Below are 16,103 nucleotides of genomic sequence, written 5' to 3' on the forward strand. Positions count from 1 at the left end.
CGAACTGAACAAAATCTTCAAGATATGCAAGACCAATGGGATCGCTATCTCCTGGATTTGGATGACCTTCTGGATGAAGAACCTGAAATGGTTTCGGCAGGCTGGGATGATACCATTAATCTCTCTGATGACTAGAGAACCCTTCTATCAATGGGTTCGAACCCTTTGAAGGGTTCTTATGATATACTTTTTTCTTTTAATAATTAATGACAAAGTTCCAAAAAGGCAGGGTAATACCTTTTCAGATACTTAGCATTAATATTCTCATGTACCATTTTTCCTTCTTGATTTATGATAATAAAGGCTCCATTTCCAATTACCTTATGAATGATGAAAGGACCTTCCCAGTTGGAAGACCACTTCCCTAATTGATCCACCTTCTTATAGGTCGGCAGAATTGTCTTCCAGATTAGATCGCCTTCTGCAAAAAACTTAGGGACCACTCTTTTCCCATAGTATTTCGCCCTAATCTCGCTCTGCCTAACCACTTGGTCCAAAGCGTTCAATCGATCTGTATCTAACTCTTCCAATTGTCGCCACATCTTTTGTAAATACACCTCATCAATACAGGCTGTTGTACTGGTCACCCTGGGTGAAGGCACGACAAATTCTGCAGGTAATACTGCATCTTGCCCAAATTTTAATTGGTATTGGGAGAATCCAGTAGAAGTACTTCTACTATTTCGATGAGCCCACAATGCCTGAGACAGCAAAGTATGCCATTTCCTTGGATTCTTCTCCACCATTTTCCGGATAATGCCAATAATAATCTTATTTGCTGCTTCGGCCAATCCATTCGCCTGTGGGTAATACGGTGAAGAATGATGTAATTTAACATTGTATTCAGCCAAAAACTCAACAAACTTTTCCCCAGTAGACATCAACCCTTGATCGGTTGTGAGGGTGTGAGGAATTCCAAATCGATAGATGATATAATTGAGTACGAATTCAATCACTTCTTTCTGCGTCGCATTCTTCAAGGGAACTGCTTCCACCCATTTGGTAAAATAATCAGTCGCCACCAAAATGAAAGAATGTTGTTTCGACGAGGCCGGATGAATTTTCCCAATTACATCCAATGCCCAAGCTTTGAATGGCCAAGGTTTAACCATTGTCTGCAAATCTACTGTTGGCAGATGATGTAAAGGACCATGCTTCTGGCATTCTTGACATCCCTTGGCAAATCTGATACAATCATAAAAAATATTCGGCCAATAGAATCCCATACGATGGATAGCCCATCGCATATTTAAACCTGCCCGATGCGCACCACATATTCCTCCATAGACCTCCTTCATTATTTTAATAGATTCCTCAGGTCCCAGACACCTCAATAAAACCCCTTCAAAGGTTTTTTTATACAAAACTCCATCAATAAGTTGGAAACGTAAAGCCTTTAACCGAATACAAACATGAGTGGTGGAATTTGGGGATTCCAAATACACCATGATTTCTGTTCTCCAATCAATCTCAGAATCAATGCTGCCAATCATCTGCTGACAAGCACTCTGAACCAAATTATCGGCCAACCAATTCTCTGCTCTTGGTACATGCTCAAAATCTACCTCCGCGATTCTATGTAACAGATCGAGTACTACATCTCGGTATCTACGCAAATGAGGAAAACTACAAGCGTACCGTTTCAACACTTGGTTAATAACAAGTTGAGAATCCCCATAGATTAAAACAGCCTACACTCCCTTAGCGGTAAGTGCTTCCAAACCCAAAATCAGTGCTTCATATTCTGCGGAGTTATGTGTCATCTCTTCCATTTGAAGCTGCAAATTAATTTTGCCGCCTCCTGGTCCTTCTAATATTACTCCCGCTCCCGACTTTCCTTTCAAACGGGAACCATCAAAAAATATTTTCCAAGGACTGGTGCCGATGTAGGGCATTATTCTGTTTTCTGATGACCCATCACTTGTAAATTCTGCCAACAGATCAGCCACAACCTGCCCTTTTACAGCTTTGAGGGGTCGGTGCCGCAATGCAAAAGGAGCCAACTTAATGGCCCACTTCATTAATCTTCCTTGCACGGTTGGTCTGTGCAGAATTAGTTTGACCAAATCCATTTTAGAAACCACTTCGGTCTCTCTTGGCAGAATATAATGTTCCAACCGAGTGCAAGCAAAGACTAGAGAATAGCAAATTTTTTCGGGCATACTGTAATTCAAATCTGGTCCCGCCAAAGTCTTACTTAGATAATAAATGGCCCTTTCCTTACCATCTTCCCATTCTTGCACCAAAAGACTGCTTACAACATCAAAACTGTTTGCCAAATATAGCCGAAGAGGTCGGTCGCCTCTTGGAGGAACCAACACAGGCGGATTAATCAACGGTTCCTTGATTTCTTCCAATGCCTTAAGTCAGTGGCCTTACTCCGTAACAATTTTGTGATAGGTTTTAATTTCCCTGCGGCGTTTGATATAAAACGCCTTAGGTAATTCACCTTTCCTAGAAAACTTTGCACTTCTTTGACCGACTGAGGCGACCGCATTGTTAGAACAGCTTTGGCTTTGTTCGCATCAATTTCTATCCCTTTTTCATGTACTAAAAACTCCAAAAAATTTCCTGCCGAAACTCTAAAGGCATATTTCGTTGGGTTCATTTTCAGGTTGTACTGCTTCATCCGAATAAAAGCATTTTTTATATCAATCAAATGTGTATCAAAGTCGGTAGACTTAATGATCACATCATCAATATATACCTCCATTGACCGCCCAATCAGATCATGAAAGATGGTGTTCATAGCCCGTTGGTAAGTTGCTCCAGCATTCTTTAACCCGAATGGCATAACCGTCCACTCATAGATTCCCAACGCTCCTGGGCATCTAAATGCGGTTTTAGGTATATCTTCTTCTGCCAATGAAATTTGATTATACCCTCATATCCATCCATTAAACTTCAAATTCGATGCCCTGCTGCAGAATCGATTAACATGTCTGCTATAGGCATGACATATTCATCTTTTGGAGTGGTCAGATTAAGATCTGTGAAATCAATGCAGATTCGGATCTTTCCATTTTTCTTGGTTACCGGAACAATATTGGCTAACCATTCTGTATATCGACATGGACGAATGAAACCAACCTTCAATAACTTCTCTATTTCTTCTTTAATCTGGGGCATCAATTCTGGACTCACTCTCCTTGGTAGTTGCTTATAAGGTTTAAACCCCTTTTTAATAGGCAACCAATGTTCTGTTAAACTGCGCGCCAATCCGGGCATTTCGGAATAATCCCATGCCAGACATTCCTTGTGATCTCGAATTACCGCCACCATTCGCTCCTGTTGGTTTTTCGTCAATAAACCACTTACCCTTACCATCTTGGGTATCTGTTTGGTTCCCAGATTATATTCAATGAGAGGATCCTGACTTGACAAATAAGTTTCTGTCTTTTCCAAGAGGTCAGGCCAGCGAAAACCTTCTTCTTTGCCAACATTATTGTTGGAAATTTTATTATTATGTAGTCTAACCATAATTGGTTTAAATAAAACTGCCTAATCATTTTATTACATTTATTAATTTCTTCGATAAATTAAACTTCAAATAAAAGTTTATTTTGGCTAACAACAGAGCCATAATACAGAAGATTGTTTCTAATGAAACACACAACCCTGCGTAGTGAGCTTACAGCCCTTCTAGGGATACTCATCTACCATAGTTGTCCGTGAAATCGGTGGTACGTACTCCGTATAAAGAACCGATTCTTCTGGATTTGTACTGGCTTCCATGGTGAAAACCTGATCTCCTTCCCAAAACATAATCTGTTGATGGAGAGAAGAAGGCACGCATTTGGAAGCGTGAATCCAGTTTCGCCCCAATAAAACTGAGTAGGTAGTATTGGCATCCACAACAAAAAACACAGTTGAAATCACCTTTGGTCCAACCTCAATGGGTGCCACCATCATCCCTTCTGGTTTGGTCGGTTGTCCTGTGAAGCTCGTTATCTCGATGTCTACTGGAGACAAATCGCCAACCTCTTTGCCCAATTTTCTTAAAGTTTTGAGAGGCGTGACATTGAAAACAGCCCCATTATCAATAAAAACCTTGTTAACCGGCTTACCACATATGTGAGCGTTAACATAGAGTGGTTTTAAATGCGGGATTGCTCCTTCTGGTATAGGTGAAAACACCATAGGTGGGGGTCTGCCAACTATCGCCGCCCATTCTGGTTCTTCCTCCTCCTCGAACTTTGCCCAAATGGGTTCTTCTTCGACGAACCATCACATATCTGTCATCCTGACTTCGAACCCTGCTTTATCAAACTTTACTATCTCGCTGCGCAAGACTTTCGTCTCTTATGGGGCAAAAGATCCAAAAATTATCTCAGGAGTTTGTTCCTCTACATTTTCTATTTCAGGATCAATATTAATCCGCTTGCAAAATTGACATCGAAAACATTTGGCCTTCTTGATAGGCCGGCTAGTCTGCCACTGCTCCTCAGGTCTCTCATTCGAGCTTTTCCTTTTGGGTGATGATTCTTTCTTTTCCTTGCCCTTATTTACTCGTTTTCCATGCCACGCTGCATACCTGCGCTTAGCGTTACGAATTTGTGTGCGATTCATACCTGGAAATCGAGGATCAATGTCTATTGGAAAAGGCTTTCTATTCCGGCCCCAGTTCTCCTGACTGGATGTGGTTTACGCGTTGGTCAGTCTCGTACCACGACTTTATCTTTCAATTCTATTTTGAAAGACCCATCTTCTCTGTCCCATTTCTCTGCCACTCTAGTTTCACAAACTTTGAACTTCATTTCCTGATTGGATTCCGGTTTTTTAGGCTTGCGTTCTTTTCGTTTGGTGTCTTCTTCGTCATCACTTTGCACAACCTGTGATGAATGCAAAGAGATCATTGCAGTAGTTACTTTTGGAAAGGGCTAAAGCTCTACTCCCATTGTTTCATATTTGAATCTCCTTGCTTTGATAGCCTTCTGTATTTCCTTTCGGAAATATGTGCATTGATTAGTGTAATGAGTAAAGGAATTATGCCACTTACAGTATGGCCTTCCCTTTATTTCTTCCTTCGTTGCCAAACGCTGCCCTTTAGGAATGCAAATTTGCCCGTCTGCCAACAGAATATCGAAGATTTCGTCGGCCTTGGATACACCGAAGGTCGTTGTTCCCTCTCCTCTGTTCCTGGCAAGGGCTTTAGTTTCGAACATACGTACGGTTTGCCACTAACAATTTCAGCTGCCATCTCTTCAATGATATTTCCTTGCTCTTCATCTGGCGAATAAATTTCAGTATCGACACTAGCCATTTGCTGTACCCTGTTCCGACGGAAATTGTGATCTTTTTCTCTAAACAAAGACTCCAATCTCCCTGCTTTGGAGGCCAGACTAGCCAAGTCTTGAACAACATGGGCTGTCAATGCTTCCCGAAGTCTGGAATGCATGTTCCTGACCACTAAATTGGTCATTTTGCTTTCCTCGATGATTGTCGGGCACCGGCCTTTCATGAGTCGTATCCGTTCAATAAACTGATACGCGGTCTCTTCTGGAATCTGTCTGATCTCTAAAAGATCTGTGACTGAGACCGTTGGGAGGGGATTAAAAAATTTTGCATGGAATGCAGCCTCTAGACTTTCCCAAGTTTGCAACTGCCCGGGTGGCAAATTTGCAAACCATGAAAAAACGGTCTTTGTAAGTGATAACCCAAACAATTGTAATTTGTAGAATGAATTATTGCCCACTTCCCCTAATTGAGCCGTGAAACGTCCTACATGCTCAATGGTTGATGCCCCATCTTTTCCGGAAAATGAATGAAAATCGGGTGGTCTGTAATTCCTTGGAAGCGGATGCTCGTTGATGATTCTTTCTGGAAATGGCCTCTGGTACGCAGGTCTGTTGATCGCCTAGGGGGGTTCATTCCAAAATGTACTCTCAAGACCTGAGCAATGTCCTCTGGGTCTACTCTGGGTGGGACATGATCCAATACCTGATGGGATTGTGAGCCTGGCCTCCCAATCTTTCCCCCCCGGGGTCGGTTGGTTCAGTCCTAACACCCAGCGGAATATTATTCGGGTATGTAAGAGGAGTCTTCCCTCTGTCAACCCTCGGGGCAGTAACACTTGGAAAAGTGTTGTCTACATATGAAGGCCCCGCAAAATTCGCCTGTAATCTGGACGGTGATAGTTCTGGTGGCGTCTGGATGGGTTGCAAAGTAACCCTTGATAACGCCTGATTTAACGTATTTTGCATAAGGTTTTGTTGCTCCCGTAACATATTGTGCATGGCCAAATTATGCTGGTTGTTCAATTGCTGAACATAAGAAACCCATTCGGCAGGTGTTTGTGGCATTTCTCTTGTATTTGGCATGACGGGTGGTGAAACTGTTTCTCCCACCGGTGCCGAAGATGCTTGAGGCTGTGAGCCTGCCATGTGGATCCTTCCGACGATTCGGCCGTACCTCAGTCGTATGAAACTCTCCATTGACGTAGGATCAGCAATCTTGCCTTACTCCCATTGTGGTCGCCAAATTGTTGATGCTATTTTTCAACAATAAAAAAGTTAAATCCGAAAAATAGAGAAATATCCTCGAATTTGATAGATGAGTGCCTGAGATTAGAGATCTCTAAACACTGTAGAATACATAAAATAAAATAGGGAAAATAAAAGAAAAGACTGAAAAATAAAAGTGGTGATCCCCAAAAGTAATTCTCTTGAATTTGATGTCGATTGAAGATCCTTTCTCCGTACAGTACGGAATACTTAAATAACCCCTTGAAGATGCGGTTCGAATCGCTACCTAGTCGGTTACCATAACCGTTGTTAACCACCTCAGAAGTTCTCTCCTATTGACACGTGTGGGAACCGTCCTACCACGTCCGACCTTTGAAAACTGCTCGCCAGTTGAAACTACCCTCCACTATCAGGAACTGCCTTTTCACCCGACCTGTAGATTAGCTACTCTTACTACCCGACCTTGTACTGTCTCCATTTTGTGTCCGACCTTATTAAGCCTAATCTTTGAACTTGATCCGACTTCAATACCCGACCTTCTTACACCCGACCTTTGGGATTTGTACCGACTAGGTCCGACTTCAACATCTGACCTTACTAGGTCCCGACCATTGGAATTGACCCGATCAGGTCCCGTCTCATCATCCGTCCGACTTTTGAGATTGACCCGACCAAGTTATTGCATCTATATTTGGACTTTCAAAAGCCCATTGGATTTTTTGAATAAATCTTAACCTAATTTGGCAGACCCATCCTAAAAAATCCAATCCACCATTTTTTGTGCTCAACAAAAATAAATAAACTACTCTATTACATTTTTTTTTATCAACGCAATTATTAACTATCAAATCAATACACATCAAAATCTCCAAAACCTATAAATCTAAACGAACATAAGACCATCCACAGTGGCATAACAAGGAGATGAGTCACATCATCAAATTAAAATTAAAAAAAAAAAAGAGATATTTAGTCTCTAGCATTTTGCAAGATCCTGGGGACTTATTTTAATGTTGTAATGTGTATTTATTTCTGTAATTTATATTGAATTTATCATTATATTTTAATTTTGTAATATTTTATAATTTATGAAATTTTTTATTTTATAAAATAATAGTAATATCGAATATATTTTTATTAATTTAAAATTAAAAAAATAAAAATAAAAATATTATTTAATTTTATTAAAGTAATTAATATTAAAAAATTATTTAATTTATTGGATAAAATATAATTATAAATTTTAACACAATTATATAATATAAAATTATATTAAAACAAAAAATATAATTACAAAATAATATATGTATATATATATTGAAATAAAAATTAATAAAAAAAATTGTGATGAATTTTTTTGTTGTGAGAATAAAATAAAAGTGAGTATGACCGCTGATGTGAGAGAAAAAAAATGTAAACAATAGTATGTTTAAAAATTCAAATTTATCCTATAAAATTATAGTTCAATTCAAATTCAAACTCAATTTTTTCAAATCTCTTAAAAAATAAAAACACATCCTTAATTTTTAATGTAATTTAAAAAAACAAAAATTTAATTTAATACTTTTAAAAAAAATTAATAATGAGAATTAAATCAAAACATTCAAATGAATACTTGTCAGCTTTAGTTTTAATAAATTTTTCATTAAAAATAGTAAAAAAAAATTATATAATAAAATTACATTTTGTTTGCGTTGTTATATAATAATAATATAATCTAATATTGGTAATTATATTTATATATATATGGTTGTGTTAATATATAATATATATATATACACTGTGGGGGTATATTAATAGTAGTACTCGTGAAAGTGCGCTACGCTACGCCACTTGTTTGTTTGTTTTATTTTTTTTAAGGAAGAAGTTTTTATGTTGTGTATTTTAATCAACGGGTGGCGGTATAGGAGAGATAGTGGCTGACCAGTTGGGAAGGGAGTGACGACACGAGTCCTTCTGTTGAAGTTTTGTATGTGGAAGGTCGGTTTATGTTTCAAAAAGTGTTTTTTTGGGTCGGTAGACCTATCGTGAAGTTAGAAATTATATATATTTGTATTTTGAAACGTCCAATTAGAAAATAAGCATTTCATTACAGATTTTAATTTTTTTTATAAATACTTTATTTAATATCATACTATTACTTTTATCCACAAAAAACAAGGTGAATAATGTGATTACAATTAATTGTAATTATCTAGTATAATTAAAGTAAGTAGTTACTATGTTCTATATATATTAATATGTCAATATGTCAAAATATACATATATTATGTCCAAATATACATATATGTTTCAATAAGTATTTATAAAATAATTATCGTGTAATATAAATATAAAAATACTACTCTTTTCATTTGATTCCAGCAGAGATGATTGACAAGCGGCAAAGGCATCCTGATCCGACCCGACAAAAATCGGAGGACGAATGATGTCCCCGGTGAGTCCTGAGCAAAGTATGCCTCTACGTCGGCAGGGATCACCATGGGAACCGAAGGGATAGCCCGAGACACGGACATCCTCATATGTACAAAATAATATAAATTAATATTGTTGAGCACAAAGATTGGTGGATAGATTTTTAGAAAATAGGCCTGCCAAGATTAGGTTAAGATTTATTCGAAAAGTCTAGTGGGCTTTTTGAAAGTCCAAGTATGACTGCAATAACCGAGTCGGGTGAGCTTAGGGTCGGATGTTGAGGTCAAACCTGGTCGGGTTAATCCCAAAGGTCGGATGGATAATAAGACTGGACCTGGTCGGGACCAAATAGTTCGGATATTGAAGTCGGACCTAGTCGGGACAAATTCCAAAGGTCGGGTGTAAGAAGGTCGGGCATTGAAGTCGGACCAAGTTCAAGGTCAGGTAGTAAAAGTAGCTAACCTACAGGTCGGGTGAAAAAGCAGTTTCTGATAGTGGAGGGTAGCTTCAACTGGCGAGCGGTTCTCAAAGGTCGGACGTGGTAGGACAGTTCTCATACGTGTCAATAGAAGAGAACTTTTGGGGAAGTTAACAGCAGTTATGGTAACCGACCGGATAGCGGTTCGAACCGTATCTTCAAGGGGTTATTTAAGGATTCCGTACTGAACAGATGAGGGATCTTCAACTGACATCAAATTCAATAAAATTATTTTTTGGGGATCATCACTTTTATTTTCCAGTCCTTTATTTTATTTTCCTTATTTTATTTTATGTATTCTACAGTGTTTAGAGATCTCTAATCTCAGGCACTCATATATCAAATTCGGGGATATTTCTCTATTTTCGAATTTTACTTTTTATTGTTGAAAAACGCATCAACAATTTGGCGACCACAGTGGGAGAAAGGCAAGATTGCTGATCCTACGTCAACGGAGAGTTTCATACGATTGAGATCCGGCTGAATCGTCGGAAGGATCCACATGGCAGGCTCACAGCCTCAATCATCTTCGGTGCCGGTGGGAGAAACGGTTTCACCACCTGTCATGCCAAATACAGGAGAAAGGCCACAAACACCTGCTGACTGGGTTTCTTATGTTCAGCAATTGAACAACCAACATAATTTGGCCATGCAGAATATGTTGCGCGAGCAACAAATGTTGCGGGAGCAACAAAACCTTATGCAAAATACGTTAAATCAGGCGTTACAAAGGGTTACTTTGCAACCCATCCAGACGCCACCAGAACTATCACCATCCAGATTACAGGCAAATTTTACGGGGCCTTCATATGTGGACAGCACTTTTCCAAGTGTTACTGCCCCAAGGGTTGACAGAAGGAAGACTCCTCTTACATACCCGAATAATATTCCGTTGGGTGTTAGGACCGAGCCTACCGACCTCAGAGGGGAAAGATTGGGAGGCCAGGCTCACAATCCCATTCAGGTATTGGATCCTGTCCCACCCAGAGTAGACCTAGAGGACATTGCTCAGGTCTTGAGGGTACATTTTGGAATGAACCCCCAGACGGTCAACAGACCTGCGTACCAGAGGCCATTTCCAGAAAGAATCATCAACGAGCATCCGCTTCCAAGGAATTACAGACCAACCGATTTTCATTCATTTTCTGGAGAAGATGGGTCATCAACTATTGAGCATGTGGGACGTTTCACGGCTCAATTAGGGGAAGTAGGCAATAATTCTTTCTATAAATTACAATTGTTCGGGTTATCGCTTACAAGGACCGTTTTTTCATGGTTTGCAAATTTGCCACCCGGGCAGTTGCAAACCTGGGAGAGTCTGGAGGCAACATTTCATACAAGATTTTTTAATCCTCTCCCGACAGTCTCACTCACAGATCTTTTAGAGATCCGACAGATGCCAGAAGAGACCGCGTATCAGTTTATTGAACGGATACGACTCATGAAAGGCAGATGCCCGACAATCATCGAGGAAAGTGAAATGACCAATTTGGTGGTCAGGAACATGCATTCCAGACTTCGGGAGGCATTGACAGCCCATGATGTTTAGGACTTGGCTAGTCTGGCCTCCAAAGCAGGGAGATTAGAATCTTTGTTTAGAGAGAAAGATCACAACTTTCGTCGGAACAGGGTATAGCAAATGGCTAGTGTTGATACAGAGATTTATTCGCCAGATGAAGGGCAAGAAAATATTATTAAAGAGATGGCAGCTGAAATTGTGAATGGCAAACCGTACGTATGTTCGAAACTAAAGCCATTGCCAGGAACAGAGGAGAGGGAGCAGCCGACCTTCGATGTATCCAAGGCCGACGAGATCTTCGATATTCTGTTGGCGGATGGGCAGATTCGCATTCCTAAAGGGCAAAGTTTGGCAACGAAGGAAGAAATAAAGGGAAGGTCATACTGTAAGTGGCATAATTCCTTTACTCATTACACTAATCAATGCACACATTTCCGAAAGGAAATACAGAAGGCTATCAAAGCAGGGAGATTCAAATATGTAACAATGGGAGTAGAGCATCAGCCCTTCCCAAAAGTAACTACTGCAATGATCTCTTTGCGGTCTTCACAAGTTGTGCAAAGTGATGATGAAGAAGACACCAGACGAAAAGAACGCAGGCCTAAAGAACGGGAATCCAATCAGGAAGTGAAATTCAAAGTTTGTGAAACTAAAGTGGCAGAGAAATGGGACAGAAAAGATGGTTCTTTCAAAGTAGAATTGAAAGATAAAGTCGTGGCACGGGACCGACCAATGCGCAAACCACATCCAGCCCAGGAGAACTGGAGCCGGAATAGAAAGCCTCTTCCAATAGACATTGACCCTCGATTTCCAGGTATGAATCGCACACAAATTCGTAACGCTAAGCACAGGTATGCAGCGCGGCATGGAAAGCGAGTAGATAAGGGTAAGGAAAAGAAAGAATCATCACCTAAAAGGAAGGACTTGAATGACGAGCCTGAGGAGCATGGGCAGAACAGCAGGCCTATCAAGAAGGGCAGATGTTTTCGATGTCAATTCTGCAAACAGATCAATATTGATCCTGAAATGGAAAATACAGAGGAAGAAACTCCTGAGATTATTTTTGGATCATTTGCTCCAGAAGAGACGAAGGTTTTGTGCAGCAAGATAGTAAAGCTTGATAAAACAGGGTTTGAAGTCAGGATGACAGATATGCGATGGTTCATCGAAGAAGAACCCATTTGGGCAAAGTTCCAGGAGGAGGAAGAAGAACCAAAATGGGCGGCGATGGTTGGCAGACCACAACCTATGGTTTTTCCACCTATTCCAGAAGGAGCGATCCCGCATTTAAAACCACTGTATGTTAACGCTCACATATGTGGCAAACCGGTTAACAAGGTTTTTATAGATAATGGGGCTGTCTTCAATGTCATGCCCCTCAAAACTTTAAGAAAATTGGGCAAAGAGATTGGCGATTTGTCTCCGGTAGACATCGAGATGACGAGCTTCACAGGACAACCGACCAAACCAGAAGGAATGATGGTGGCACCCATTGAGGTCGGACCAAAGGTGATTTCGACCGTGTTTTTTGTTGTGGATGCCAATACGACCTACTCAGTTTTATTGGGGCGAGACTGGATTCACGCTTCCAAGTGTGTGCCTTCTTCTCTCCATCAACAGATTATGTTTTGGGAAGGAGATCGGGTTTTTACCATGGAAGCCAGTACAAATCCGTTTGGTTCTACAGAAGGAGTGGAAGAATCGGTTCTTTATACGGAGTACGTACCACCGATTTCACGGACAACTATGGTAGATGAGTATCCCTGGAAGGGCTGTAAGCTCACTACGCAGGGTTGTGTGTTTCATTAGAAACAATCTTCTGTATTATGGCTCTGTTGTTAGCCAAGATAAACTTTTATTTGAAGTTTAATTTATGAAAGAAATAAATAAATGTGATAAACTGATTAGGCAGTTTTATTTAAACCAATTAATGGTTAGACTACATAATAATAAAATTTCCAACAATAATGTTGGCGAAGAAGAAAGTTTTCGCCGGCCTGACCTTTTGGAAAAGACAGAAACTTCTTTGTCAAGTCAGGATCCTCTTATTGAATATAATGTGGGAACCAAACAGATACCCAAGATGGTCAAGGTAAGTGGTTTACTGACAAAAAATCAACAGGAGCGAATGGTAGCGTTAATTCGAGATCACAAGGAATGTCTGGCATGGGATTATTCCGAAATGCCCGGACTAGCGCGTAGTTTAATAGAACATAGGTTGCCTATTAAAAAGGGGTTTAAACCTTATAAGCAACCACCAATGAGAGTGAGTTCAGAATTGATGCCCCATATTAAAGAAGAAATAGAGAAGTTATTGAAAGTTGGTTTCGATCGTCCATGTCGATATGCAGAATGGTTAGCCAATATTGTTCCGGTAACCAAAAAAAATGGAAAGATCCGAATCTGTATTGATTTCAGAGATCTCAATCTTGCCACTCCAAAAGATGAGTATGTCATGCCTATAGCAGACATGTTAATTGATTCTGCAGCAGGGCATCGAATTTTAAGTTTAATGGATGGATACGCAGGGTATAATCAAATTTCATTGGCAGAAGAAGATATACCTAAAACCGCTTTTAGATGCCCAGGAGCATTGGGAATCTATGAATGGGCAGTTATGCCATTCGGGTTAAAGAATGCCAGAGCAACTTATCAACGGGCTATGAACACCATCTTTCATGATCTAATTGGGCGGTCAATGGAGGTGTATATTGATGATGTGATCATTAAGTCTACCGACTTTGATACACATTTGGTTGATTTAAAAAATGCTTTTATTCGAATGAAGCGGTACAACCTGAAAATGAACCCAACGAAATGTGCCTTTGGAGTTTCGGCATGGAATTTCTTGGGGTTTTTAGTACATGAAAAAAAGGGATAGAAATTGATGCGAACAAGGCCAAAGCTGTTCTTACAATGCGGTCGCCTCAGTCGGTCAAAGAAGTTCAAAGTTTTCTGGGAAAGGTGAATTACCCAAAGCGTTTTATATCAAACGCCGCAGGGAAGTTAAAACCTATCACAAAATTATTACGGAATAAGGCCACTGATTTTTCTTGGGGTCAGGAGCAACAGAAGGCATTGGAAGAAATCAAGGAGGCTTTGATTAACCCGCCTGTGTTAGTTCCTCCAAGAGGCGACCGACCTCTTCGGCTATATTTGGCGAACAGTTTTGATGTTGTAAGCAGTCTTTTGGTGCAAGAATGGGAAGATGGTAAGGAAAGAGCCATTTATTATCAAAGTAAGACTTTGGCGGGACCAGAATTGAATTACATTATGCCCGGGAAAATGTGCTATTCTCTAGTCTTTGCTTGCACTCGGTTGGAACATTATATTCTGCCAAGAGAGACCGAAGTGGTTTCTAAAATGGATTTGGTCAGACTAATTCTCCACAGACCAACCATGCAAGGAAGATTAATGAAGTGGGCCCTTAAGTTGGCTCCTTTTGCATTGCGGCACCGACCCCTCAAAGCTGTAAAAGGGCAGGTTGTGGCTGATCTGTTGGCAGAATTTACAAGTGATGGGTCATCAGAAAACAGAATAACACCTTACATCGGCACTAGTCCTTGAAAAATGTTTTTTGATGATTCCCGTTCGAAAGGGAAGTCGGGAGCGGGGGTAATATTAGAAGGACCAGGAGGCGGCAAAATTAATTTGCAGCTTCAAATGGAAGAAATGACACATAACTCCACAGAATATAAAGCACTGATTTTGGGTTTGGAAGCACTTATCGCTAAGGGAGTGCAGTTTGTTTTAATCTATGGGGATTCTCAACTTGTTATTAACCAGGTGTTGAAACGGTACGCTTGTAATTTTCCTCATTTGCGTAGATACCGAGATGTACTCCATCTGTTACATAGAATCGGGGAAGTAGTTTTTGAGCATGTACCAAGAGCAGAGAATCAGTTGGCTGATAATCTGGCTCAGAGTGCCTGTCAGCAGTTGATTGGCAGTGTCGATTCTGAGACTGTTTGGAGAGCAGAGATTATGGTGTATTTGGAATCTCCAGATTCTACCACTCATGTTCGTATTCGGTTAAAGGCTTTGCGTTTTCATCTTATTGATGGGATTTTATATAAAAGAACCTTTGAAGGGGTTTTATTGAGGTGTTTGAGACCTGAGGAGTCTATTAAAATAATGAAGGAGGTCCATGGAGGAATATGTGGCGCGCATCGGGCAGGTTTAAACATGCGATGGGCTGTCCATCGTATGGGATTGTATTGGCCGAAGATTTTTTATGATTGTATCAAGTTTTCCAAATGATGTCAAGAATGTCAGAGGCATGGTCCTTTAAATCATCTGCCAGTAGTAGAATTGAAGACAATGGTTAAACTTTGGCCATTCAAAGCTTGGGCCTTAGATGTAATTGGGAAAATTCATCCAACCTCGTCAAAACAGCATTCTTTCATTTTGGTGGCGACAGATTATTTTACCAAATGGGTAGAAGCAGCTCCCTTGAAGAATGCAACGCAGAAAGAAATGATTGAATTCGTACTCAATCATATCATCTATCGATTTGGAATTCCTCACACTCTCACAACTGATCAAGGGTTGATGTTTACTGGGGAAAAGTTTGTCGAGTTTTTGGCCGAATTTAATGTTAAGCTACACCATTCTTCGCCATACTACCCACAGGCGAATGGATTGGCCGAAGCAGCAAATAAGATTATTATCGGTATTATTCGGAATATGATGGAGGAGAATCCAAGGAAATGGCATACTTTGCTGCCTCAGGCGTTGTGGGCTCATCGAAATAGTAGAAATACCTCTACTGGATTCTCCCCATACCAATTAACATTCGGGCAAGATGCAGTATTACTTGCAGAATTTGTCGTGCCTTCACCCAGGGTGATCAGTAAGACAGCTTGTATTGATGAGGTGTATTTACAAAAGATGTGACGACAATTGGAAGAGTTAGATACAGATCGATTGAACGCTTCGGACCAAGTGGTTAGGCAGAGCGAGATTAGGACGAGATACTATGGGAAAAGGGTGGTCCGTAAGTTTTTTGCAGAAGGCAATCTGGTCTGGAAGACAATTTTGCTGACTTATAAGAAAGTGGATCAATTAGGGAAATGGTCTCCCAACTGGGAAGGTCCTTTCGTCATTCATAAAGTAATTGGGAATGGAGCATTTATTATCATAAATCAAGAAGGAAAAATGATACATGAGAATATTAATGGTAAGTATCTGAAAAGGTATTACCCTTCCTTTTCGGAACTGTCATTAA

General features: G+C 40.2%; 1 protein-coding gene across 1 annotated transcript; it reads left to right on the top strand.

Moving 5' to 3' along the window:
* The first annotated feature begins 14,548 nt into the window (after nt 1-14,548).
* LOC127256897 (uncharacterized) lies at nt 14,549-15,772 on the top strand. Its single transcript, XM_051283123.1, has 2 exons — nt 14,549-15,053; nt 15,144-15,772. The coding sequence occupies exons 1-2, from the start codon at nt 14,549-14,551 to the stop codon at nt 15,770-15,772; spliced, it is 1,134 nt and encodes a 377-aa protein (XP_051139080.1).
* Nucleotides 15,773-16,103: the final 331 nt, after the last annotated feature.

Source organism: Andrographis paniculata, unplaced genomic scaffold (assembly GCF_009805555.1).
Source record: "Andrographis paniculata isolate CXL003 unplaced genomic scaffold, ASM980555v1 Contig57END, whole genome shotgun sequence".
In the NCBI taxonomy this organism is placed as follows: Eukaryota; Viridiplantae; Streptophyta; class Magnoliopsida; order Lamiales; family Acanthaceae; genus Andrographis; species Andrographis paniculata.

What these genes read in the sequence shown, in the direction of transcription:
- LOC127256897 (XM_051283123.1), top strand. Translation starts at nt 14,549, where the DNA reads ATGACACATAACTCCACAGAATATAAAGCACTGATTTTGGGTTTGGAA. An exon ending in ATGTGGCGCGCATCGGGCAG is followed by an intron (nt 15,054 to 15,143) that starts GTTTAAACATGC and finishes AATGATGTCAAG; the next exon opens with AATGTCAGAGGCATGGTCCT.